The sequence below is a fragment of the Lipotes vexillifer genome, unplaced genomic scaffold, assembly GCF_000442215.2.
Source record: "Lipotes vexillifer unplaced genomic scaffold, Lipotes_vexillifer_v1.1 scaffold76, whole genome shotgun sequence".
In the NCBI taxonomy this organism is placed as follows: domain Eukaryota; kingdom Metazoa; phylum Chordata; class Mammalia; order Artiodactyla; family Lipotidae; genus Lipotes; species Lipotes vexillifer.
In genome coordinates, this window is record NW_006773751.1 from 158,270 (window position 1) to 182,958 (window position 24,689).

The 24,689-nt window shown below is 41.7% G+C and overlaps 1 protein-coding gene and 1 pseudogene across 1 annotated transcript; both read left to right on the forward strand.

The window, feature by feature from the left end:
* LOC103077871 (protein DDI1 homolog 2-like) overlaps positions 1 to 20,916 on the forward strand; it is a 111,738-nt pseudogene extending 90,822 nt beyond the window's left edge.
* A 19-nt stretch (positions 20,917 to 20,935) lies between these two features.
* LOC103069507 (regulatory solute carrier protein family 1 member 1-like) lies at positions 20,936 to 23,127 on the forward strand. The gene is given in 7 exon segments (XM_082931544.1): positions 20,936 to 21,257; positions 21,260 to 21,616; positions 21,619 to 21,918; positions 21,921 to 22,019; positions 22,022 to 22,567; positions 22,570 to 22,641; positions 22,976 to 23,127. Coding segments are annotated over 7 exon segments (1,848 nt in total).
* The last annotated feature ends 1,562 nt before the right edge of the window (positions 23,128 to 24,689 follow it).

The window sequence follows — 24,689 nt, forward strand, 5'->3', positions numbered from 1 at the left end:
ACAATATTGAACTTAAGCCACGCCCAGGAATGTGGTATGAAGATCACCTGGAAAGTAACCAACCCCATCTCTAACATTTCCTCTGCAGCAGGGAGAATGTGTCTTCCTTTGTAGGCTCATTCTATCTTGTTTTGTAACTTTCTGTAGTTAGATATCTGCTCATTTTCAAACAGGTGGAATGGCTGGGCCCATAAAGGAGTCGATTTATCTCTGGTAGTTGTGAACTTCTGCAAACCTATACTCTTGCTAACTTAGAATGTGAAACATGGCACTTAATTGATTATTGTTTAGCAAGAAGAAATTAATCAATAAGGTTATAACATTTTATTATATTTTTTGTTTTCATCACAGAAGCAATGCATGACCAATGTAAAAAATTTGAGGGGAAAATAGAAAAATTCATAGAAAAGTGAAGATGACTTTTAATGCCACTGTCCAAGATAACTTCTGCTAACATTCTGGTATGCTATTTTATACATACATCAAATAGCATGTATTTGGAATTATATAATACAAACTCTTTAGTTGCTTTTTCCCCTACTAACTAACAGATCACAAGTACTTTTCTCCTGTAAAATATGGAAGCATAAAATTCATATGGTTATGACACAACTAAATTAAATTAATTAACTAAATATCTTCCTACTCTAAAACTTTTAGGTTTTAACATATTTCTATAAAGATGTGAAAAGCAACCTTAAGCTACGTTTTTGTCTAGGTATGATAATCTATAGGGTAAATTCCCAGGAGTGCACTGCTGAAGCAAAAGTAATGCATATTTTTAAGGCTTTTGCTGTTTCTGCTGTCTTTTCTTTCAAAAGTTTATATAGATTTATGTTTCTATGGTCAGTGTATGAGAGTATATTACCCCCACACTTTTTTTTTTTGAATTTTATTTTATTTATTATTTATACAGCAGGTCCTTATTAGTCATCAATTTTATACACATCAGTGTATACATGTCAATCCCAATTGCCCAATTCATCACACCACCCCCGCCCCCCCCCCCCCCACTGCTTCCCCCCTGCTTGGTGTCCATAAGTTTGTTCTCTACAACTGTGTCTCAATTTCTGCCCTGCAAACTGGTTCATCTGTACCATTTTTCTAGATTCCACATATATGCATTAATATACGATATTTGCTTTTCTCTTTCTGACTTACTTCACTGTGTAAGACAATCTCTAGATCCATCCACGTCTCAACAAATGACCCAATTTCATTCCTTTTTATGGCTGAGTAATATTCCATTGTATATATGTACCATATCCTCTTTATCCGTTCATCTGTCGATGGGCATTTAGGTTGCTTCCATGACCTGGCTATTGTAAATAGTGCTGCAATGAACATTGGGGTGCATGTGTCTTTTTGAATTATGGTTTTCTCTGGGTATATGCCCAGTAGTGGGATTGCTGGATCATATGGTAATTCTATTTTTAGATTTTAAGGAACCTCTATACTGTTCTCCAGAGTGACTGTATCAATTTACATTCCCGGGGCTTCCCTGGTGGCACAGTGGTTGGGAGTCCACCTGCCGATGCAGGGGATGCGGGTTCGTGCCCCGGTCTGGGAGAATCACACATGCCACGGAGCGGCTGGGCCCGTGGGCTGTGGCTGCTGAGCCTGCGCGTCTGGAGCCTGTGCTCTGCGGTGGGAGGGGCCCCAGCGGTGAGAGGTCCGCGTACCGCAAAAAAAAAAAAAAAAATTTACATCCCCACCAACAGTGCAAGAGGGTTCCCTTTTCTCCACACCCTCTCCAGCATTTGTTGTTTGTAGATTTTCTGATGATGCCCATTCTAACCCATGTGAGGTGATACCTCATTGTAGTTCTGATTTGCATTTCTCTAATAATTAGTGATGTTGAGCAGCTTTTCATGTGCTTCTTGGCCATCTGTATATCTTCTCTGGAGTAATGTCTATTTAGGTCTTCTGCCCATTTTTGGATTGGGTTGTTTGTTTTCTTAATATTGAGCTGCATGAGCTGTTTATATATTTTGGAGATTAATCCTTTGTCCATTGATTCATTTGCAAATATTTTCTCCCATTCTGAAGGTTGTCTTTTCATCTTGTTTATGGTTTCCTTTGCTGTGCAAAAGCTTTGAAGTTTCATTAGGCCCCATTTGTTTATTTTTGTTTTTATTTCCATTACTCTAGGAGATGGATCAAAAAAGATCTTGGTGTAATTTATGTCAAAGACTGTTCTTCCTAGGTTTTCCTCTAAGAGTTTTAGAGTTTCCAGTCTTACATTTAGGTCTCTAGTTCATTTTGAGTTTATTTTTGTGTATGTGTTAGGGAGTGCTCTAATTTCATTCTTTTATATGTAGCTGTCCAGTTTCCCCAGCACCACTTATGGAAGAGACTGTCTTTTCTCCATTGTATACCCTTGCCTCCTTCGCCATAGATTAGTTGACCATAGGTGCATGGGTTTATCTCTGGGCTTTCTATCTTGTTCCATTGATCTAAGTTTGTTTTTGTGCCAGTACCATATTGTCTTGATTATTGTAGCTTTGTAGTATAGTCTGAAGTCAGGGAGTCTGATTCCTCCAGCTCCGTTTTTTTCCCTCAAGGTTGCTTTGGCTATTTGGGGTCTTTTGTGTCTCCATACAAATTTTAAGATTTTTTGTTCTAGCTCCGTAAAAAATGCCATTGGTAATTTGATAGGGATTGCATTGAATCTGTAGATTGCTTTGGGTAGTACAGTCACTTTCACAATACTGATTCTTCAAATCCAAGAACATGGTATATCTCTCCATCTGTTGGTATCATCTTTAATTTCTTTCATCAGTGTCTTACAGTTTTCTGCATACAGGTCTTTTGTCTCCCTAGGTAGGTTTATTCCTAGGTATTTTATTCTTTTTGTTGCAATGGTAAATGGGAGTGTTTCCTTAATTTCTCTTTCTGATTTTTCATCATTAGTGTCTAGGAATCCAAGAGATTTCTATACATTAATTTTGTATCCTGCAACTTTACCAAATTCATTGATTAGCTCTAGTAGTTTTCTGGTGGCATCTTTAGGATTCTCTATGTATAGTATCATGTCATCTGCAAACAGTGACAGTTTTACTTCTTTTCCAATTTGGATTCCTTTTATTTCTTTTTCTTCTCTGACTGCCGTGGCTAGGACTTCCAAAACTATGTTGAAAAATAGTGGCGAGAGTGGACATCCTTGTCTTGTTCCTGATCTTAGAGGAAATGCTTTCAGTTTTTCACCATTGAGAGCAATGTTTGCTGTGGGTTTGTCATATACGGCCTTTATTATGTTGAGGTAGGTTCCCTCTATGCCCTCTTTCTGGAGAGTTTTTATCATAAATGGGTGTTGAATTTTTTCAAAAGCTTTTTCTGCATCTATTGAGATGATCATATGGTTTTTATTCTTCAATTTGTTAATATGGTGTATCACATTGATTGATTTGCATATATTGAAGAATCCTTGCATCCCTGGGATAAATCCCACTTGATCATGGTGTATGATCCTTTTAATGTGTTGTTGGATTCTGTTTGCTAGTATTTTGTTGAGGATTTTTGCATCTATATTCATCAGTGATATTGGTCTGTAATTTTCTTTTTTTGTAGTATCTTTGTCTGGTTTTGGTATCAGGGTGATGGTGGCCTCATAGAATGAGTTTTCAGGTGTTTCTTCCTCTGCAATTTTTTGGAAGAGTTTGAGAAGGATGGGTGTTTGCTCTTCTCTAAATGTTTGATAGAATTCACCTGTGAAGCCACCTGGTCCTGGACTTTTGTTTGTTGGAAGATTTTTAATCACAGTTTCAATTTCATTACTTGTGATTGGTCTGTTCATATTTTCTATTTCTTCCTGGTTCAGTCTTGGAAGGTGTACCTTTCTAAGAATTTGTCCATTTCTTCTAGGTTGTCCATTTTATTGGCATAGAGCTGCTTGTAGTAGTCTCTTAGGATGCTTTGTATTTCTGTGGTGTCTGTTGTAACTTCTCCTTTTTCATTTCTAATTTTATTGATTTGAGTCCTCTCCCTCTTTTTCTTGATGAGTCTGGCTAATGGTTTATCAATTTTGTTTCTCTTCTCAAAGAACCAGCTTTTAGTTTTATTGATCTTTGCTATTGTTTTCTTTGTTTCTATTTCATTTATTTCTGCTCTGATATTTATGATTTCTTTCCTTCTACTAACCTTGGGTTTTGTTTGTTCTTCTTTCTCTAGTTCCTTTAGGTGTAATGTTAGATTGTTTATTTGAGATTTTTCTTGTTTCTTGAGGTAGGCTTGTACTGCTAAAAACTTCCCTCTTAGAACTGCTTTCACTGCATCCCATAGATTTTGGATTGTTGTATTTTCCTATGTTCATCCATTTTTTTCCGGAGTTCCCTGAAAATCTTTATGATCATTACTTGGGACCCCAATGTTCAAATCAGATATGATTGTCATAGCTAATTACTGTACTTTGCTAGAGGTCCAGAATCTTAGGGTTGTTAAGAATTCTAATGATTATCAGGTACTTCCAAAAGATCCTGAAACCATCTATACAGTTACTGCTGAGGGATTACTGCTTGAATACCTTGTATCCTGGGAAACTCATTATATTATAAGGCAGCCAGGCCATTAGTTCATTAATTAAATATTTATTGAATGCATTCCCTAGGCAGGTGCTAGGACTACAAGGTGACAAAAACTTAGGCCCAGTACTTAAGAAGTTTATAATTCAGAACAAACTTCTCTTCTGTGTTTGTTCATTTGTTTGTTTGTTAAACAGGGCCATATACTTTGCTTCTGCTAATGGTACTAATCACTACTCTCCATTCCACAGGTCACCCAGCATCTGGGTGAATTATAGGCACAGCGCTATAGTCCTCTCTCAGACTCAATCAACCTCACCCTAATTATTCCTAGAAAAGTGCATTGTAATTCCCCTGGGGCATTTAGAAATGGCTTACACAGCATTTTTCCAAACCCTCTTCTCCCCAGAGGACTTTTACAGTCAGTCATTTTTCCAGTTGACAAATTGCTTCTCCTCTGCCTTTCCCTTTTAGGTTTCCAAATTCTGCCTCTAGGTCCATTTCAAATCCTGTAATTAGATCATTCAGGGGCTGAGCTGCTGTGGAGTGTCTGTGTCCTTCTCCATATTCATCTTAGAACAAACCCACACCGGAACTCACTTTTCATTGCAAAATTTGCCTGTGCCTCTTATTCCAAAACCATTGCATCTGAAAAATGGCCACGCATCTCAAAGCCACTGTCTACTTTGTGTTACCAATTCAAAACATAATTTGTGTCTAGAAACCAGGGTGATTTCAAAATTGTTTTGGAAGACATTCTAGAAGGTCAGTTTAAAACTGTCAGGACTATCTTCCCTGACTACTCCCCTCCACTCCAGCCCCCAGCTCTCTTCATTCTCCCTCATGTAGAGTCCTAGGTCAGACCACAGATCAGCTTAATCTCTGCTCTCAGCTTCACCAGAAAGAATTCCTGTCTGATTAATGTGCCAAACTTTGCTGTAAAGTGGGAATTTGCAGATTAACAAGCAAAAGTTATTTCTCAATGTCCCAATTTCAACTTTTAGGCAAAACCCATTGTGTTTTTAAGCTCCAGTTAGCACTCAGTTCCTTCTACTGGTCTGTCCTGTTCTAACCGGCCCTGGGATGTTCTAGTGATGTGAGGGGAACCAAGCAATCCGTGCCCACTGGGTACCTGATCTATACTAGCCCGTTAAGTTCTCGACACAATCCTGGGAGACTGGCTTTACTATCTCAATGCCAAAGATAAGGAAATGAGGCAGAATCAGGTCGAGTTACCTGTCTAAGACCTCCAAGCTGGCAAGTGGAAAACAAATTCACATATGTCTGACTCCAAAGCCAAAGCTTTTTCTACTGCTTCAGCTAATTAACTTCCTTACTTGAAGCTTGGAACTATTCAGGCAAATAACCTTGGACAAGCCAATTAACCTCCTCTGAACATCAGGTTCCTTCCCAAATGAAGAAGTTGGACTAAATTGACGCTAGGGTCCTTTTATCTCTTACATGCTCTGCGTTCTTACTGCACTCGGGCTAGCTGATTCTGGAGGAAGGACTTACACCAAACTTAAGCCACAGCAACAGCAGTAATATCAACACTAATCATTTACTGAGTGCCTACCCCATATGAGGTGAATTATAACTTTACTTATTTTAATCCTTCTAGTACATTCTACATATCATCCCTATTTTATAGATGAGGATGACAGAAGTTAGAAACATGCCCAAAATCACACAGCCAATAGAAGCAAACCTAGGGGTATCTGATTTCCAAGCCCATGCTCATGGGCCCACTATGCTATGTTTTGGGAGAGGCAGGGGATATAAGGAGGGCAGGCATTGTGAGAAATGGTCATTTAGTGATACAGAAATGTATACACCTGGCAGAATGATCAGACGTAACTCAGTTGGGATGAGGAAGGGTGTTCAGATATCCAAGTAATTAAATCCCTGTCCTAGTCTCTGCCACTTTGCTCCCAGCTCTAGGCAGATGTGTTCCTTGCTTCCATGCACAGAATGTTGCCCTGGCAGGCACTTGGCCTGGGAGAGCTATGCTTGGTACTGAGTCTTGCTCCCAGAGGACACTTAGACCCAAAGTCACTAAAACTTTCATCTCACTATTGTTGTTTTTAATCTCATCTTATTACTGGGTCCAAGATTTTCTGACCTCTCTGAACTTCAGCCAAAACTGTCAGACCCCCAGCCCAAGCCTTACCATGGCCAGTACTTTTTTGGGGCTGCCTGAGTCTCGGTGTGCAATCAGTAGGGCTTCCGGGAGTATGAAACCATCACAGCTATAATGGAAAAGAAAGAAAAATGGGTCTCTGAAGAATAAGCAAGGGTCCATCAAGGGTTATTCTAAGCTGGTCAGCTGACTGAGAAGGACTGGCCAATTATGAGGGAGGGCCTGGGCGTGGTATGAAGGCTGCCATCTGTGGGTATAAAGGTCCCACAGTCCCTGGGGAAGGAGGTCAATTCAGATTTACAAAGGCCGGTGCATGGATGGCCTGGTGGAGCACAGGCATGGACTTTGGGATCAGGTAAACCTAGATTTGGATACTAGTTGGCTACTTCCCTTTTCTGGCTCCAATGTACAGCCCCAGTCAACAAAATGAGGATGACTAGAACTTCACAGCGTGGCTATAAACATTAGAAATAATCCTCACAGTACTTTAAGCACACTGGAGAAACAGAAAGGAGGCAGTGCCTGTTATCCTTACTCTGAAGGAAACAGTATGAGAAAGGCTTTTTTCCTGACATGAGTACTCAAGCAGACATCACCATTTTTCATGCTGTTTTGCTTGTCTAAAAATTGGGGCATGACCATTTGGTGAGTAAAAGCTGACAGTACTTACTGGGCACTAAAATTCAGAATGAAGTAAGTCTCTGGAATAAAAAACCAGCTTCTTGAGACTGCTGGAAGACACCACTCAGAGCTTCAGTGGAGGAGTCATACAACTTTTCACATGGGGAATTTTTAAAACCTGCCTTTTCCCCACTTCAAACTAGAGATCTAATTATTGCCTGAAGATCACTATTATCCAAGAGAATAAAGGAATAATAGGTCAAAACCAGAAAAGGGAAAGGACAAATCAGTCATAGTAAAAAAGAAAGTCACCTGTGAAATGGGGCAGAATGGTGACCACGCAGGATAAGAAATGGACCCACCAGTCATGCAGGTAAGGGCTTTGTCCCAGAATTTTCAGTAGTGACCCCTTTAAGTCTCAGAGATGTCCCAGTGTGAACGATAAATTCTTTGGTCACCTAGTAGTCATGTGGAATCTAGAATATCACTCACACATTTATGTGATGGGAGGGGGAAACTATACATGCTATTTGGGCTACAAATCCCCAGGAAGGTGGACACTTAGAGAAGGAACTTCCAGAACCTTGCTCTCTAAGCCCAAGCACTCTTCCTCATATTTTTATTAAGTACCTCTGATTTTTTACTTAAGCCCATTTGCTGGCTGGTGAAATGAAGTGGAGAAAATAAGAGAGTGTGGGATGAGGCAGAGAGGGGAGAAAAAGCCCAAGAAATCATAGGATCGTCAGTTGTTTTACACTATGAAATCAAATGGGGAAATGGACTGAATGACTGTGCTTGTCTGTGGCAGCTCTGTTTGTCTTTCTGGAAGGCAGAAGTATTGCTTAGGGAGTGGAGAGCATTAGTCAGCAGCTTGGCTTGGCCTGACTCAGTGGCCCCTTTGAACACTCTCTTGTTCTAGGGTTCCTGGGAAGTGTCCTAAAGGAGCTCACCAGTTTCTGACCATTGCAGACTCGACCGTCTGAGGATTTGGTATTTGTCCAAGTTCCACTGCAAGTGAGGATGTGTATGTGTGTGCCTGGTGGGTGGTGTGGGTGTACCGCCCTGATCCAGGAAGTGCACAAAGGCAACCCCCCCCCACTCTGGCCACACCCAGCTGGCCCCCTGTGTTCTATTTTAAAAGCCCCAGCATAGCCTGATCTGAGGTCTGTCCATTCCATCCCCTCCTTGTTTACTGGAACACTGGGTCACTGCAGTGCAGTTGGAATGCAATCTCTGGGCAATTCAGCAAGGCCAAGGCAGGCCCTACCAGGCGTCATGTCATTGCACTGTTTTTCCTCCCCTCCCACTGAGTTTTCTTGGAAGTTCTGAGCCAGGGTCAGTATGTATCTCCAGAGATGTATTCCAAATTCCCAGCTGCCTGCAACTCAGCAAGTCTTACTGCCCTTCCTTTTAAAATCCAGGTGCCCTAAAAGGTTAGAAGAAACCTGCACCAAGGAGTGTCCCAGACTCCTGATGTGTTAGCTACTGCCTGCTGTCACACAGACTTCAGACAGTGTCCCCCCTAAAAAGAGGAAAATCATCTCTGTTGAGATGCCTTTGTGACCCGGCAAATTTGCCTCTAGTCTGTGCATCTGTCCTAGCTGAGGGGAATTGGGGGCAGCTTTCATGTGATTCTTTACCACCCTGAACTCCCGGTGATCTATCCCAGACCTCCTCCTTATTTCCCTCCAAACTTCCTGCCTCCTTAATTTCTCCCCTGCAGTGTTTTCTCTCCTCATCATGATCGCTTTATTCCTTCCTGGACTAGAGGAAATAATGGGGGACGGGAGAAATAGCCAAACACATCAATTATGTAAAAATCATATGTGTCTCATTAAGGGTGAAAATGGTACCTATGCCTTTTAGATTTGTTCTTGCTCTTGAATTATATATTGATTTTTAGGAATTTTTAAAAATTTAATTTATTTTTGGCTGTGTTGGGTCTTGGTTGCTGTGCGCGGGCTTTCTCTAGTTGCAGCGAGCAGGGGCTACTCTTCATTGCAGTGCACAGGCTTCTCATTGTGGTGGCTTCTCTTGTTGCGGAGCATGGGCTCTAGGCGTGCAGGCTTCAGTAGTTGCAGCATGTGGGCTCAGTACTTGTGGCACGTGGGCTCTAGAGCACAGGCTCAGTAGTTGTGGCTCACGGGCTTAGTTGCTCCACGGCATGTGGGATCTTCCCAGACTAGGGATCGAACCCGTGTCCCGCTGCATTGGCAGGCGGATTCTTAACCACTGCACCACCAGGGAAGTCCCTTGATTCTTCAGGATTGAGTGCTCGCTCCTCAAGTGTGGTTCCCTGACCTGTAGCAGCAGCCTCACCTGGGAATTTGTTGGAAATGCACATTCACAGGCCCTAGACCAGACCTGCTGAATCAGAAACTCTTGAGCTAAAGCCCAGTAATCTGAGTTTTCACAAGCCCTCCAGGTGACACTGATGTGTGCAAAAGTTTGTGAACCACTAGGGTAGAGGATTCTCCATGGGGTTGGGGGCAGGGGAGGTTTGAGGTTTCCCTCTGCTTTCCAGATGTCAGAATCAGTGTGAGGAGAATAGAGCCTGTGCCATGCTCCTGAGGGCTGGCTCATGCACCTTGTTTCTCAGGCAGGGGCAGGTGTGAGAGTGAATGTGAGGAGAAGCACTGAGAGGTGGTGGTAACACTATTGGATGCCCTCAGTGAGCTGGCTTCATGGGCCAACCCTTTGGACGGGGTCTGGAGCTTCCTGATCTTCTTGTGTCCAGCACCCCTCTAAGAGCATGTCATGTAAACCATCACTCAGCTTCTCATCTGCTCTCAGGCAACTAAGCCAACCACTAGTTATAGATGGAAGTTGTAGAGTTTATTACTTTTATTTTTTTCTTGTACTAAATCAAGCACTAACTAGAAACATGCTCTTCATCTTGCCAATTCTTTCCTTTCTATTCTCCAGAAGTGCCCCTAAGATTATTAAGAGGATTGGGATCTATGAGTCTAGACTGGCAACATCCAGCTCAGTAGCTTCTAGCTACATGTGGCCATTGAGCAATTGAATTGTGGGTAGTCTGAATTGAGACATGCTGAAAGCTTAAATACAGATCATATTGCAAAGGTATAGTAAAAAAAAAGTGTGAATTATTTCATAAATTTTTTTTATAGCGATTACATGTTGAAATCGTAAATTGGATGTACTGGGTTACACAAAATATATTAACATTAATTTCATCTATTTTTACCTTTTAAAATGTGGATATTGGAAAAATTAAAATTATAAATATGGCTCATATTTGTGACTCACATTTTATTTCCATGGGGCAGTGATGGTCTAGTTAGCTGGGGACTCTGGTCAAATCCAGGATTTTTTTTTTTTTTTTTGGCTGCGTTGGGTCTTTGTTGCTCCGTGCAAGCTTTCTCTAGTTGCAGTGAGCGGGGGCTACTCTTCATTGTGGTGCACAGGCTTCTCATTGTGGTGGCTTCTCTTGTTGCGGAGCATGGGCCCTAGAGCCGCACAGGCTTCAGTAGTTGCAGCACGTGGGCTCAGTAGTTGTGGCACATGGGCTCAGTAGTTACGGCTCACGGGCTCAGAGTGCAGGATCGGTAGTTGTGGCACATGGGCTTAGTTGCTCCACGGCATGTGGGATCTTCCTGGACCAGGGATCAAACCCATGTCTCCTGCATTGACAGGCAGATTCTTAACCACTAAACCACCAGGGAAGTCCAAACCCAGGATTTTAAGTAAGACTACTGGATAGGCCAGGAGCAAATACAAGGGAGCATGTATAAACTATAACATGTACAGCATGTTAGGTAAGGCAATGTAGCCTAAAGCATGGCAACTAATCTCCTGAACCTTGGAGCTAGACATACTAGGGTTGTCTAGATTCTGCCGCTTACTCAGTCAAGTAACTTAACTTCTCTGAATTCCAGTTTTCTCATCTGTAAAATGAATTGTCTTGGTTCCTAACTCAAAGTGCTTTTGCAAGAATTAGTTAAGACAATGACTGTAAAAGCCTGAATACTATTCCCAGCTGTTAATAAGTACTTAATAAATATAACTCTCCTTAAGTAAGAAGAAATTGTATTACTAGATGGTATTAGATACTCATTGTGGAACCTTCATTTTGGAGGGTCCTTAACATTTTAGATGGATTTTCCTCTATCTGGAATGGTTTGTGTACCATCCTACTCAAAATACGGGGTGAATATGTTACCTTTTCAGTGCTTCCTCAGCTGGAAATCCACAGCTGGCTATGGACCCCCTCCCCACCACTTCCTACTGTGGTACTTCAGGTCCTCACAGTGAAAAACCGGATTACATAGAGGATTGCTCCTGGACAGAGACCCTGGTTTGTTATGGTTACAAAACTTGACAGTTTATATAGACTGGATGGACTCTGACAGCAACAGAAGACAGTGTCCTTCCTGAATGAGGGAAATAGAGTCTCTTCACTAGCAAATATAGTACTCCAGGTGAGTAAAGTCAGGGTTGGGTGGTAATGGGAAGGGAATGTTATGGTTCTGGCTTTTAAGATTTATGGATGAGCCCTGAAAGAAGTGTTTTAGTCCTTCTGTTCATAAGAGCACAGAACATCTAGTTTAGATTTTCCCAAAGACGAGGCATAGCTCTCACAAGTTTACATGGAGGCAAGGATGAGATAAAAGGGTAATAGTAAGATGAAAAGACAGTGGAAAAAACAAACAACAAACAAACAGAAAAAGGTGCTGCCTGGCTCCACTTTGAAAGACCCTAAAAGCGTACAGTCAAAGTAGCATATCTCCAGGTGCAAAGTCTCTGAGGTCCCAGAACACTGACACCATGATAAAACCTCTAACTGTTCCTTAGGCATTAAAAAAAAAGATCCTGAGTTTCCAGCCATGGCTACTACTCAAAACAACTACAAGAATGAAGAAGCAGAGACCACGCAAGGTGTTTCCATGCAAGACTGAGTGTTCTGGATATCTGCTCTAGGCAGTGTTCAATCTTGAGAAAAGAAATAAAGTGGTGTGCTTGGCTGAGAAAGGGATTAAAGAGTCTTTGGTCTCTTTCTGAATTGTACTACTTAATTTATCATCATCACCATCATCATTGTCATCGTCAACACAGTGCTTCCTGCATGCCAGAAACTTTGCTTTCCCTGATTGATCTCATTTAATTCTCCTGAAAGCTCTATGAGGTAAGTACTATTATTATGCCATCTTCATGAATGAGGAAACAGATGCTTCGAGACATTAGGTAACTTGCTCAAAGTTACACACACCCCTGTCCTGGGCTTGCTGGGACTTCCATGCTCAATAAACAGAGAGGCAAACTGAAAGTGCCTTATTATAGATCACAAAGGGAATCCCTAGATCAGAAGTTCTGAACCCTATCTCAACCCTAGGGCCCCTTTTTATAAGAAATCTTTTACAACATCACATTTACTATCCTGAAATGAAATTCAGATTATATAACCCACCTAACACACTATATTTGAAAATCAATATTTAGTCATAAAGAGACATTAAATGAGTGTATATTATAATAAAGTAGTATACATTGCAATATCTAAACATTCAAGCATGATGAAATCATCAGATGCTGGCACCTATGTATAGAATCACCATGGAAACCACAGCTACAAATGCTGACAATTCAAATACCACAAGTAGTACTGATATTGGTCATATGATTATCTGGCAAGATAAGAAACTCCTAGTAAATTTCTAAATAAATAAAGTACAATTTTACCTTGATTTATATGTTGATTATATTCTGGGAAAATTCAGTGTGTATTAATTAAAAACATGCAAATAATACTTTGTGTTTATATGTAAGGTGGAGTTAAGTTCCAGATCATATAAATTTTTCAACTGTATCAATATCTGGTAGGACATTCAAAGGGTGGGACAATGTTTTTATTGGGAGGGAATTGTTCTAGGCATTATAAGACATTTTGACATCTAACCCATATCTCTGCCAAGAAAAATGCCAGTAATATCTCTGTCCCAATTATTGGGCCACCAGAGGCTCCTTGTAAATTTCTAAACACCTTAGGAAAATAGTCCTCAACCTTGGCTTTAACTCAGATACTGACACTAGGGCAGCATCTGCAGAGCCTCTGATATAGTTGGTCAGGGCCAATGCCTGGTCATAAGGGTTTTTAAAAACTGCTCAGTTGATTCTGTGTAGTAGCCAAGGCTGAGAACCATGCCATAAGGGAGGTTCTGCTCTTTTGAGCATCGTTGCCTTAGCTGAGTCACATCACCAGAACATGGACCTGACAGGCTTTCTTTCTGCCTCATGGAGCTATTTCCTGTCAGATAGAGCCCAAGGGCCTCCTAACTTAAGGATCAACCTCTCTAATTATAAAATGGGACAGCAGGTATGTGGCTCTAAGCTCTGAAAAGTCAAACACCTACTTTCAAGAAATCCCAAGAGATGGGTAAATGATTAATCGTTTACTTCCACATTTAGAACAGAAAAACACAGTTTAACTAAATTAAAAAATAAATCAACCGTGACTGATTATTTAGGAAATAAACTTGTACTACATTGTGACCAAACACCTTCTAGAACCTCTAGTCATCCCTCCTTAGGCCTAACTTGGGCCTTTAACTTTGTAGGAAAAATAAATTTATCGTCTTTCTTCAGTTGTCTACTAAACCCTAAATCAGGAATGGTAGATACATTTATCTCCAGTGCTAACTGTAAACAGATCAGATTTGTCTGCCTGGAGAGGACTTTGAAGTCTGATCCAGGCTAACTGAACAGTGCTGTGGTGGGTTGGTTAGTGATACCTGTCATGGGCACAGGATGGGGAGAGGAAAGGAAGTGCCCCATTCCTCCCGTAGACCCTAGTGGAAGAGGCACATTTCTCAAAGATAACAGGTGAGCTTCTCAGTCCTGGTCAGCTTTTGGAACCTGATTGGATTTTATTACCATCATCATCATCATCCAGTGAGTTTCCATTTATTGAGGTATAGCTATGCACTGCACATTTATTACCTCACTAATCCTTACAACTCTACAAGATTGGCATTTTCATCACAGTCTGTGATCCCACAGCTCATGGAAGGAACTAATCATCTAATCTGTGGTTGCTTGATGCTCAACTCCCACAGTACAATAAATAATATGGAGTGAAATGTGGCCTCAGACCATCCTCCAAAGCTCTAATGTTCTTTATCCTGCATCCACATCCCCAGGATTCTTGCTCAAATGATACAAGATTCAACAAATACCAAATGATAATACACATACTTATTTCTCAGTATTTTCCCATTATTTCCTGGTACTGCATCCTGTCCATGTACTTAAACTTAAAACATATGGCAGGGATGTTTGTGTTAATAAACTTTCTCTGCTTTGTGTTCTTCCTTTGTTGAAAACATTTTTAAAATGTTCATTTTCCTGTGACAGTCCAGTATAATAGAGGGAATCCAATTCATTGCCATAATTCAACACCTAGAAGGGTGTTGGCACATAATAGACATTTAGTAACTATTTAAAATGAATTAATCAATGCAATTGACATTTTTGTCCAAGAGCAAATGATTAATTTTTATGAAATTAAAATGTTTAATTTTGATGAAATCCAATTCATCAGTTTTTCCTTTTATGATGTATCTATTTATTTTAAACAGTTGACTTTTTAAAAAATATATATTTTTAAAGTTTTATTTATTTATTTTTTTGGCCACACAGCTTGTGGGGTCTTAGTTCCCTAACCAGAGATCGAACCCTAGGCCCTCGCCCTCAGAAGTGAGAGTGTAGAGCCCTAACCACTGGACTGCCAGAGAATTCCCCTTTTATGGTTTATTTTTTGTGTGTTAAATCTAAGAAGTTTTGGCCTTACCTAAGGTCACAAAAATTTTCACCTATGTTTTCTTCTAGAAGTCTTAGAGTATTAGCTTTTACCTCTAGGCCTATGATCCATTTAATCCATTTTTGATTATTAAGATTTGTGTAGAGCTTAGGGTCAGCTCTCTAAACACAACTTCATCTGCTCAGCACTGAAGAGGCAGGTGAAACAGTTTAAGAGTATGGATATAATGCTTCCTGTCTTAGAACATGGTCTAAAAGTTGTTTTTCCAGAAAAGCGTCTCATGGCAATGTCACATTTATCGTTTCACTCTTTCTCATAAGAAGGGGTGTGTCCCTCCTTTTCTTCCCAGAAACAGAAAACTCTAGTTTCTGTTTCAGAATAACAATGTCACAAGCAGAAAAGGAAGTATTAATCAATACTTTTTTTTAACATCTTATTTGGAGTATGATTGCTTTACAATGGTGTGCTAATTTCTGCTGTATAACAAAGTGAATCCGCTATACATATACATATATCCCCATATCTCTTCCCTCTTGCGTCTCCCTCCCTCCCACCCTATCCCACGCCTCCAGGCAGTCACAAAGCACCTAGCTGATCTCCCTGTGCTATGTGGCTGCTTCCCACTAGCTATCTATTTTACATTTGGTAGTGTATATATGTCCATGCCACTCTCTCACTTCGTCCCAGCTTACCCTTCCCCTTCCCCGTGTCCTCAAGTTACTTCTCTGCGTCTGCGTGTTTATTCCTGTCCTGCCCCTAGGTTCTTCAGAACCTTTTTTTTTTTTTTTAGATTCCATATTTATGTGTTAGCATAGAGTCTTTCCACGCTTCAACTACTTAACCAGATAGATAACAGCCCCGAGCAGCACTCAAAATTTCAAGTAAACCCTGAGAGGCCGGCGCAGGCGGATGGTGGCTACCGCGCTTGCCTCTGAGGGCGGGACGGAGGGCGTACCTGAGCGTGTGCGAGGGAGGGAAGGGGCGAGCGGGCGAGCCAGCGGCCGGCGCCCTCCGCTTGAAGCACCAGTCAGGCCCCGCGCCGCCCTGCCGCCGCGCGCCGAGGCCACGCTGAGCCGAGCTGGGTCGCGTCCGGGCCGTGCCGCTCACCGTGTACTGTGTGCGGAGGGACCTCCTCGAGGTGACCTTTGCCCTCGAGGTGACCTTTGCCCTCGAGGTGACCTTTGCCCTCCAGGTCGACGCTGACTTGGAGCTGCACAACTTCCGTGCTGTGCGAGCTCGAGTCGGCATCCCAGCTGCCGAGGGCCAGATCATCTCCACTGAGAGGCCCCCCCATACTTTCCACGCTTCAACTACTTAACCAGATAGATAACAGCCCCGAGCAGCACTCAAAATTTCAAGTAAACCCTGAGAGGCCGGCGCAGGCGGATGGTGGCTACCGCGCTTGCCTCTGAGGGCGGGACGGAGGGCGTACCTGAGCGTGTGCGAGGGAGGGAAGGGGCGAGCGGGCGAGCCAGCGGCCGGCGCCCTCCGCTTGAAGCACCAGTCAGGCCCCGCGCCGCCCTGCCGCCGCGCGCCGAGGCCACGCTGAGCCGAGCTGGGTCGCGTCCGGGCCGTGCCGCTCACCGTGTACTGTGTGCGGAGGGACCTCCTCGAGGTGACCTTTGCCCTCGAGGTGACCTTTGCCCTCGAGGTGACCTTTGCCCTCCAGGTCGACGCTGACTTGGAGCTGCACAACTTCCGTGCTGTGCGAGCTCGAGTCGGCATCCCAGCTGCCGAGGGCCAGATCATCTCCACTGAGAGGCCCCCCCATAGACCACCAGGGATTACTGGCTGCTTAAGTCTTAAAAGATGGCCACGTTGGGATTTTAATGAAAGAAGGAGAATGCAGACGCTTGGCTTTCCGTGCAGTTCCCAAACTTAAACCGAATAGACTTGCGAAGTTTATCAAAAGGCTTTCTTCAAAGGAATATAATTGGATATTTTCAGTCAGCAGTACTTCCCAAAGTGAGAAGTGTGAAAGGAGAGGGGAGATATGCTAAGAGCCATTTTATTTTGAGGTACTTATTTTTTTTCTTTTTTACATCTTTATTGGGGGTATAATTGCTTTACAATGGTGTTAGTTTCAGCTTTATAACAGAGTGAATCAGTTATACATATACATATGTTCCCATATCTCTTCCCTCTTGCGTCTCCCTCCCTCCCACCCTCCCTATCCCACCCCTCCAGGCGGTCACAAAGCACTGAGCTGATCTCCCTGTGCTATGCGGCTGCTTCCCACTAGCTAGCTATTTTACGTTTGGTAGTGTATATATGTCCATGCCTCTCTCTCGCTTTGTCACAGCTCACCCTTCCCCCTCCCCATATCCTCAAGTCCATTCTCCAGTAGGTCTGTGTCTTTATTCCTGCCTTACCCCTAGGTTCTTCATGACATTTTTTTTTTCTTAAATTCCATATATATGTGTTAGCATACGGTATTTGTCTTTCTCTTTCTGACTTACTTCACTCAGTATGACAGACTCTAGGTCTATCCACCTCATTACAAATAGCTCAATTTCGTTTCTTTTTATGGCTGAGTAATATTCCATTGTATATACGTGCCACATCTTCTTTATCCATTCATCCGATGATGGGCTCTTAGGTTGTTTGCATCTCTGGGCTATTGTAAATAGAGCTGCAATGAACATTTTGGTACATGACTCTTTTTGAATTATGGTTTTCTCAGGGTGTATGCCCAGGAGTGGGATGCTGGGTCATATGGTAATTCTACTTGTAGTTTTTTAAGGAAACTCCATACTGTTCTCCATAGTGGCTGAACCAATTCACATTCCCACCAGCAGTGCAAGGGGGTTACCTTTTCTCCACACCCTCTCCAGCACTTATTGTTTCTAGATTTTTTGATGATGGCCATTCTGACTGGTGTGAGATGATATCTCATTGTAGTTTTGATTTGCACTTCTCTAATGATTAATGATGTTGAGCATTCTTTCATGTGTTTGTTGGCAGTCTGTATATCTTCTTTGGAGAAATGTCTATTTAGGTCTTCTGCCCATTTTTGGATTGGGTTGTTTGTTTTTTTGTTATTGAGCTGCATGAACTGCTTATAAATTTTGGAGATTAATCCTTTGTCAGTTGCTTCATTTGCAAATATTTTCTCCCATTCTGAGGGTTGTATTTTGGTCTTGTTTATGGTTTCCTTTGCTGTGCAAAAGCTTTGAAGTTTCATTAGGTCCCATTTGTTTATTTTTGTTTTTATTTCCATTTCTCTAGGAGGTGGGTCAAAAAGGATCTTGCTGTGATTTATGTCATAGAGTTTTCTGCCTATGTTTTCCTCTAAGAGTTTGATAGTTTCTGGCCTTACATTTAGGTCTTTAATCCATTTTGAGCTTCTTTTTGTGTATGATGTTAGGGAGTGATCTAATCTCATACTTTTACATGTACCTGTCCAGTTTTCTCAGCACCACTTATTGAAGAAGCTGTTCTTTCTCCACTGTACATTCCTGACTCCTTTATCAAAGATAAGATGAACATATGTGCATGGGTTTATTTGTATGGAAACACAAAAGACCCCGAATAGCCAAAGCAATCTTCAGAATGAGGTACTTCTTTTTATAGCCTATTTTACTCATGTGTATAAAAAACCCACCTCCTAATAAAAATCAACATTCATAAGAAAAAAAGAAACAAAAGACAAACAAACAAAAAAACCAACTCTGAGAAGTGCCAGCCACCAGGAGCCCAGCAGTCCCACTCATCTCCTGGAAAAATAGCTTCATCAGGGCTTGGACAATCCAGCCTTGTTCTGATACCTTTTGCTGGCCACCTCCCCCACGAGCTGTCCTTGCTGGAGGACCGCAATCCACCCTGGCAGATGCTCTGCTCAGAGGAGATCTTGAGAAATCTTCTGGGATCCTGGTGGAGCAGCAACAGGACCGAGCCTGGAGAGAGCAAGAAAGGATTCATCTCTTTTCTGCAGATCCTTTTGATCTTGAAGCTCAGGCAAAGATAGAAGAAGATATAAGGCAACAGAACACTGAGGAAAACATGACAATAGCTATGGAAGAGGGTCTGGAAAGTTTTTGCTGAGTAGTGGTGCTTTATATTAACTGCAAAGTGAATGGATATCCTTTGAAAGCCTTTGTTGATTCAGGTGCCCAGATGACCAGTATGAGCCAGGCTTGTGCAGAAAGGTGTAATATTGGGTTGGACAAAAAGTACCTTCGGTTTTTAAGTAAAACTAAAAGACACATTTTTTCATTCTCACCAAGGACTTTATTGAACAATGTATTCACCCTTCTGTTCCACTACCTTTTGCCATTTTTCAGGCAACTTCATAATTCCATCTTCCCAAAACTTTTTATCTTTTTGAGCAAAGAATTGTTCCAGGTGCCTTTTACAGTCTTCCAGGGAATTGAATTTTTTTCCATTAAGAGAATTTTGTAAAGACCTAAATAAATGGAAATCTGAAGGTGCAATGTCTGGTGAATACGGCAGATGAATTGGAACTTCCCAGCCAAGCTGTAACAGTTTTTGTCTGGTCATCAAAGAAACATGTGGTCTTGCATTATCCTGATGGAAGATTATGCATTTTCTGTTGACTAATTCTGGATGCTTTTCGTCGAGTGCTGCTTTCAGTTGGTCTAATTGAGAGCAGTACTTTTTGGAATTAATCGTTTGGTTTTCCAGAAGGAGCTCATAATAGAGGACTCCCTTCCAGTCCCACCATATGCACAACATCACCTTCTTTGGAAGACGACAGACCTTTGATGTGGTTGGTGGTGGTTCATTTCACTTGCTCCACGATTTCTTCTGTTCCACGTTATTGTACAGTATCCACTTTTCATCGTCCGTCACAATTTGTTTTAAAAACAGAACATTTTCATTACGTTTCAATAGAGAATTGCATGCGGAAATACAGTCAAGATTTTTTTCACTTAACTTATGTGGAACCTAAACATCAAAGTGATTAACATAACCAAGTTGGTGCAATGATTTTCAACGCTTGATTTGGATATTTTGAGTATGTCGGCTATCTCCTGTGTGGTATAATGTTGACTGTTCTCAATTAATGTCTTGATTTGATCGCTATCAACTTCAACTGGTCTACCCAACTGTGGAGCATACTCCAGCGAGAAATTTCCAGCACAAAACTTCACAAACCACTTTTGACATATTTATCAGGCATAGCACCTTCTCCATACACTGCACAAATCTTTTTTTTTTTTGCGTTTCAGTTGTGTTTTTGCGTTTCTTGAAGTAATCAAGCATAATATGCCAAAAATTAATCTTCAATATTGAACCGGGTACACAAAAATTCACCAATTTTGATAAGTCTTTTTTAAAATGCGTGCTGATATGACAGCTGTCACATACAATCTAACAAAAATGTTTAGAATGACGTTAAAGACAACTAAGTACTACTAGAGCCATCTTACAGAAAAAACCGAACGAACCTTTTGGCCAGCCCAAAATAATGAGGCTGGTGGACCATTGGTGGACACCCAGAAGATTACTGGAAGGGTACATCTAATTCAGATAAAAATTGAAGGTGATTTCCTGGTGTGTTCCTTCTCCATACTTGAGGAAGAGCCCATGGACATGGTTCTGGCACTGGACATGCTGAAATGGCATCAGTGTTCCACTGACCTCAAGAAAAATGTACTCGTGATCAGCACCACAGGCTCACAGACCACCTTTCTTCTGGAGAGGGAGTTCCCAGAGTGTGCCCAGTTGGCATATGTGGCCAGGCAAGAGGAAATACGGCCAAAGGAGGTTGCAGAAACAAGAATTAGCAGAAGCCCTTCAGAAATCTGTGGAGGATGCAGAGCGTCAGAAGCATGATGCATGTCTTGTGTGTGTACTGCAGCTGGAGTGGGCCCCAGAAGAGAGAAAAGAGGTAAAGAAACTGCCTCACTGGGAATGTCATCATTACCAACGTCAGGTGGATTTAACCATCAAGCCCATCCTTCAGGACAGAGTCCTGAGATTGGTAATCCTACAAGTCTCACTCACTCTGTCTCTGCTTCAGTCTACCCCATCAAGCCCAGTGACCCAGACAGCATTGAACCTAAAGCTGTGAAGGCTTTGAAGGCTTCAGCTGAATTCCAGATAAGCTCTGAGAAGAAAGAACATCTTCCTCTGCAGGAGCTTTCTGATCGTGCTTCCTCAACAGACAATATGCTCCCAGCAAACCAGAGTCCAGCTACGCCTTTGCAGAATTCACTTGAAGAAGTCATTGTTGCAGAAATCTAGAGAAATCTGCTGAAAGAAGCACCCAGGGCCTCAAATCTCATCTCCACACAGGACAGGAAGCTAGGTTATTTGTCACAGCTACTAAGATGTAAGAACCACAGAGGCTTATCAGTGAAAATGGTTGGCATCCAGAATATCAGTACCTGATTCAGGTAAATGGCCTTCAGCAGCATGAAGAACCGAGGAATGAACAGCATGAGGTTATACAACAAAATGCTCCACATGACCAAGAACATCTTTATAACAGAGGGGACCTTGAACTTCTTGGAGAAAAACAACAGAATCAACAAAGAAGAGCTGATTTGGAAGCTACAATGAAAGGAGACAGTTTACAGCAGAATGGGGACCTTCAGGTACAGAGAAAAATATTCTACCTTCAGAATGCTTTGGCCGCTCAAGTTCAGAAACACTTGTGGAAGTAGATACAGTAGAACAGTCCCTAGTTGCTGTGCTTATTTCAGCAGGCAGTCAAAATACCAATGTCAAGAACATCGGTGCATCTGATCTCACCTTAGATAATCCCTTGATGGAAGTAGAAACATCAGAATGTAACCTTTCCCCTGAAGTATTGAGTAATTCCATTTCCACTCAGGATTTACAGCTTCTAGAAAGTAATGTTGAAATGTCTGGAACAAATAAAGAAGTTGGGAATTGCCCTCGTCTTTAAGTCTCTGTGGCAGTTGTCAGCCCTCTGCAGAGTCAACAGAGGAATCTTGCTCATCTATAACAGCAGCCTTGAAGGAACTTCATGAACTTTGGTCATTAATAGTAAACCAGCTTGAGAAAACACATCTGAAGAAGTTATCTGTCAATCAGAGATAGTAACTAAGGGCCAAACAGGTATTAAGGACCTTTCTGAAAGATGGTCCCCAAATGAGCATCTTACAGCTACCCAGAGTGAACAGTGTTCACAAGTCTCCTTTCATCAGGCCATATCTGTATCAGTGAAGACAGAAGAATTAACAGACACTTCAACTGATGCTGGAGTAGAAGATGTAGAAAATATTAACTTCAGGGGTCCGTGTGATAGCCTGTTAACTGATAAGGAAGGTGTCCCCAAATCTAGGGAATCAATAAATGAGAGCAGTTCTGTCACTCTAGCCTCAGCTAAAATGTCTAATTAACTACACTGCACCTTAGGTGTAGAAATTTCACCTAGACTTTTAGCAAGAGAGGAGGATGCACTCAATCAGACTTCTGAGCAAACTGAGTCCTTGTCATCCAGTATCACATTGGTTAAAGATTCAAGTCAGGGCACACAGAATCCAGTGACAGATAGGCCTGAGACCAGAGAAAATGTTCTGCAGCTGCAGGGCCACTTCTAGAATTTGAACCACCTACCAGCCATCCATCATCAAGTCCCTCTTTTCTTTTCTTTCTTTTTTATTTTTTAATGCTTGGCTTTTTATTTATTTACTTATAATTTTTGGCTGTGTTGGGTCTTCATTTCTGTGCGAGGGCTTTCTCTAGTTGTGGCAAGCGGGGGCCACTCTTCATCGCGGTGCGCAGGCCTCTCACTATCGTGGCCTCTCTTGTTGCGGAGCACGGGCTCCAGACGTGCAGGCTCAGTAGTTGTGGCTCACAGGCCTAGTTGCTCCGCGGCATGTGGGATCTTCCCAGACCAGGGCTCGAACCCTTGTCCCCTGCATCAGCAGGTAGATTCTCAACCACTGTGCCACCAGGGAAGCCCAAGTCCCTCTTTTCTTACACAATTAATTTTTCCTGCTGCAGACATTGACCAGATTCTCCATGCTGGCTTTACTTTGCAGGAAACTCGTGGGGCTTTGCATCGAGTTGGTGGAAATGCAGACCTTGCACTTATTGTTTTGCTAGCAAAGAACATTGTAGTTCCTACATAACCATGAAAAAGTGGGCTAGACATTACTCCATTCCCTTAAAAAAAAAAGCTACACACACGCACACACACACTCACTGCATATACAGTATATGTAGAAACCTGCAAGCAGAATGTTGAGCCAGATTTTTTTTTTAATATTTTTTTTGGCCAAAGTAGTTTTTGATCTCTCGACTGATGGATTTGTCTATTCTATTTGTTAAAATTTGGGCCTTTTAAAATGTATTGGCAGTATGTGCATACAAAAGCTTTTTATTATCATTAAGATGATGTAATCTGGAATAAAATTGGTGGTATTGTGTATAGCATAAAAAGTAAAAATAAAAATAAAATAAAGTAAATCCTACATTGTCTGCAAAATAATCCAGGGCTTGAGGAACAGACAGACCACCAATAGTAAGCTGAGGCCTATGGGTGTGAAAGGGTGAGAGGTCAAGGACCCTCTATTCTGGTCAACCTCTAGCTATTTCAACTTTGAGCTGTGATACCACATGAACAAGACCTCTCTGTTTAGGGACTTTCATGGGGAATCAGGGGAAGGGGATGTCTTAAGAAGGATCTTGTCCTCTGAATTCATACAGCTCCTGAAAAGACTTGATTTCGTAGCTGGAATGACATCCAAGGTTCTGTCAGCTTACAATTCCAATTGCACATTTATACCATATTTTTATTTCTCTGACCTTCTGGGAAGGACTGAGAAAAAGGAAATGGACTTTGTTAGATCTTCATTAGATATATGGAAAAAACGTTTGCTTCTCACAGTTGAGCTTGTGTCCTTTACTGTTTGTTTCACATACTCATGCTCTGGATCACTCTACTGGCAGGAAGGACATCCCTTGAGCTTTCAAATCCTACTTACATATTGACCAAAATCTAACCCAAGTGTTTTTCTATGAATCCAACTACTCAGGCATTCTTAGTGATCTCTCTATTTCCTAGTCTTACAAAAGGGCACCAATACCAGAAATAGCCAGGAGCTAGGAGAGATGCTGGGTGTATATAGAAAAATGAGACACAATACATACCTATAAGGAAACTTGCAGCCTAGTGAAGGGGTCAGGTGCAGCAATAGCTTATTATAACACAGTGCTGTGATAAGAGATGTGCATAGACAGCTATGGAAGACAAAGGTTGGGCATCTAATACAGAGTACAGTATGGAGTCAGGGATGATTTTCTGGAGGAGGCAATAGGTTTTGTTGAGTTTTGAGATTAACTTGGTATAGGCTATCAACGGGGTGGTTCCAGGCAAATCTGTCAAAAGCACAGAGGCATGAGATGGCATGGGAAATCCAGAGAACTACAGGTAGTTCAGTAACCCATAACCAGACCCTCTTAGCTCACTTTTATTTTATTTTTATTTCTATTTTTTATTTTTTACAGTAGGTCCTTTTTGGTCATCTATTTTAAATATAACAGTGTGTACATGTCAATCCCAAACTCCCAATTTATCCCTCCCCTCAACCCTTCCCCATTGGTAACCATAAGTTCATTCTCTAAGTTTGTGAGTCTGTTTCTGTTTTGTAAATAAGCTCATTTGTATCTTTTTTTTAGATTCTGCATATAA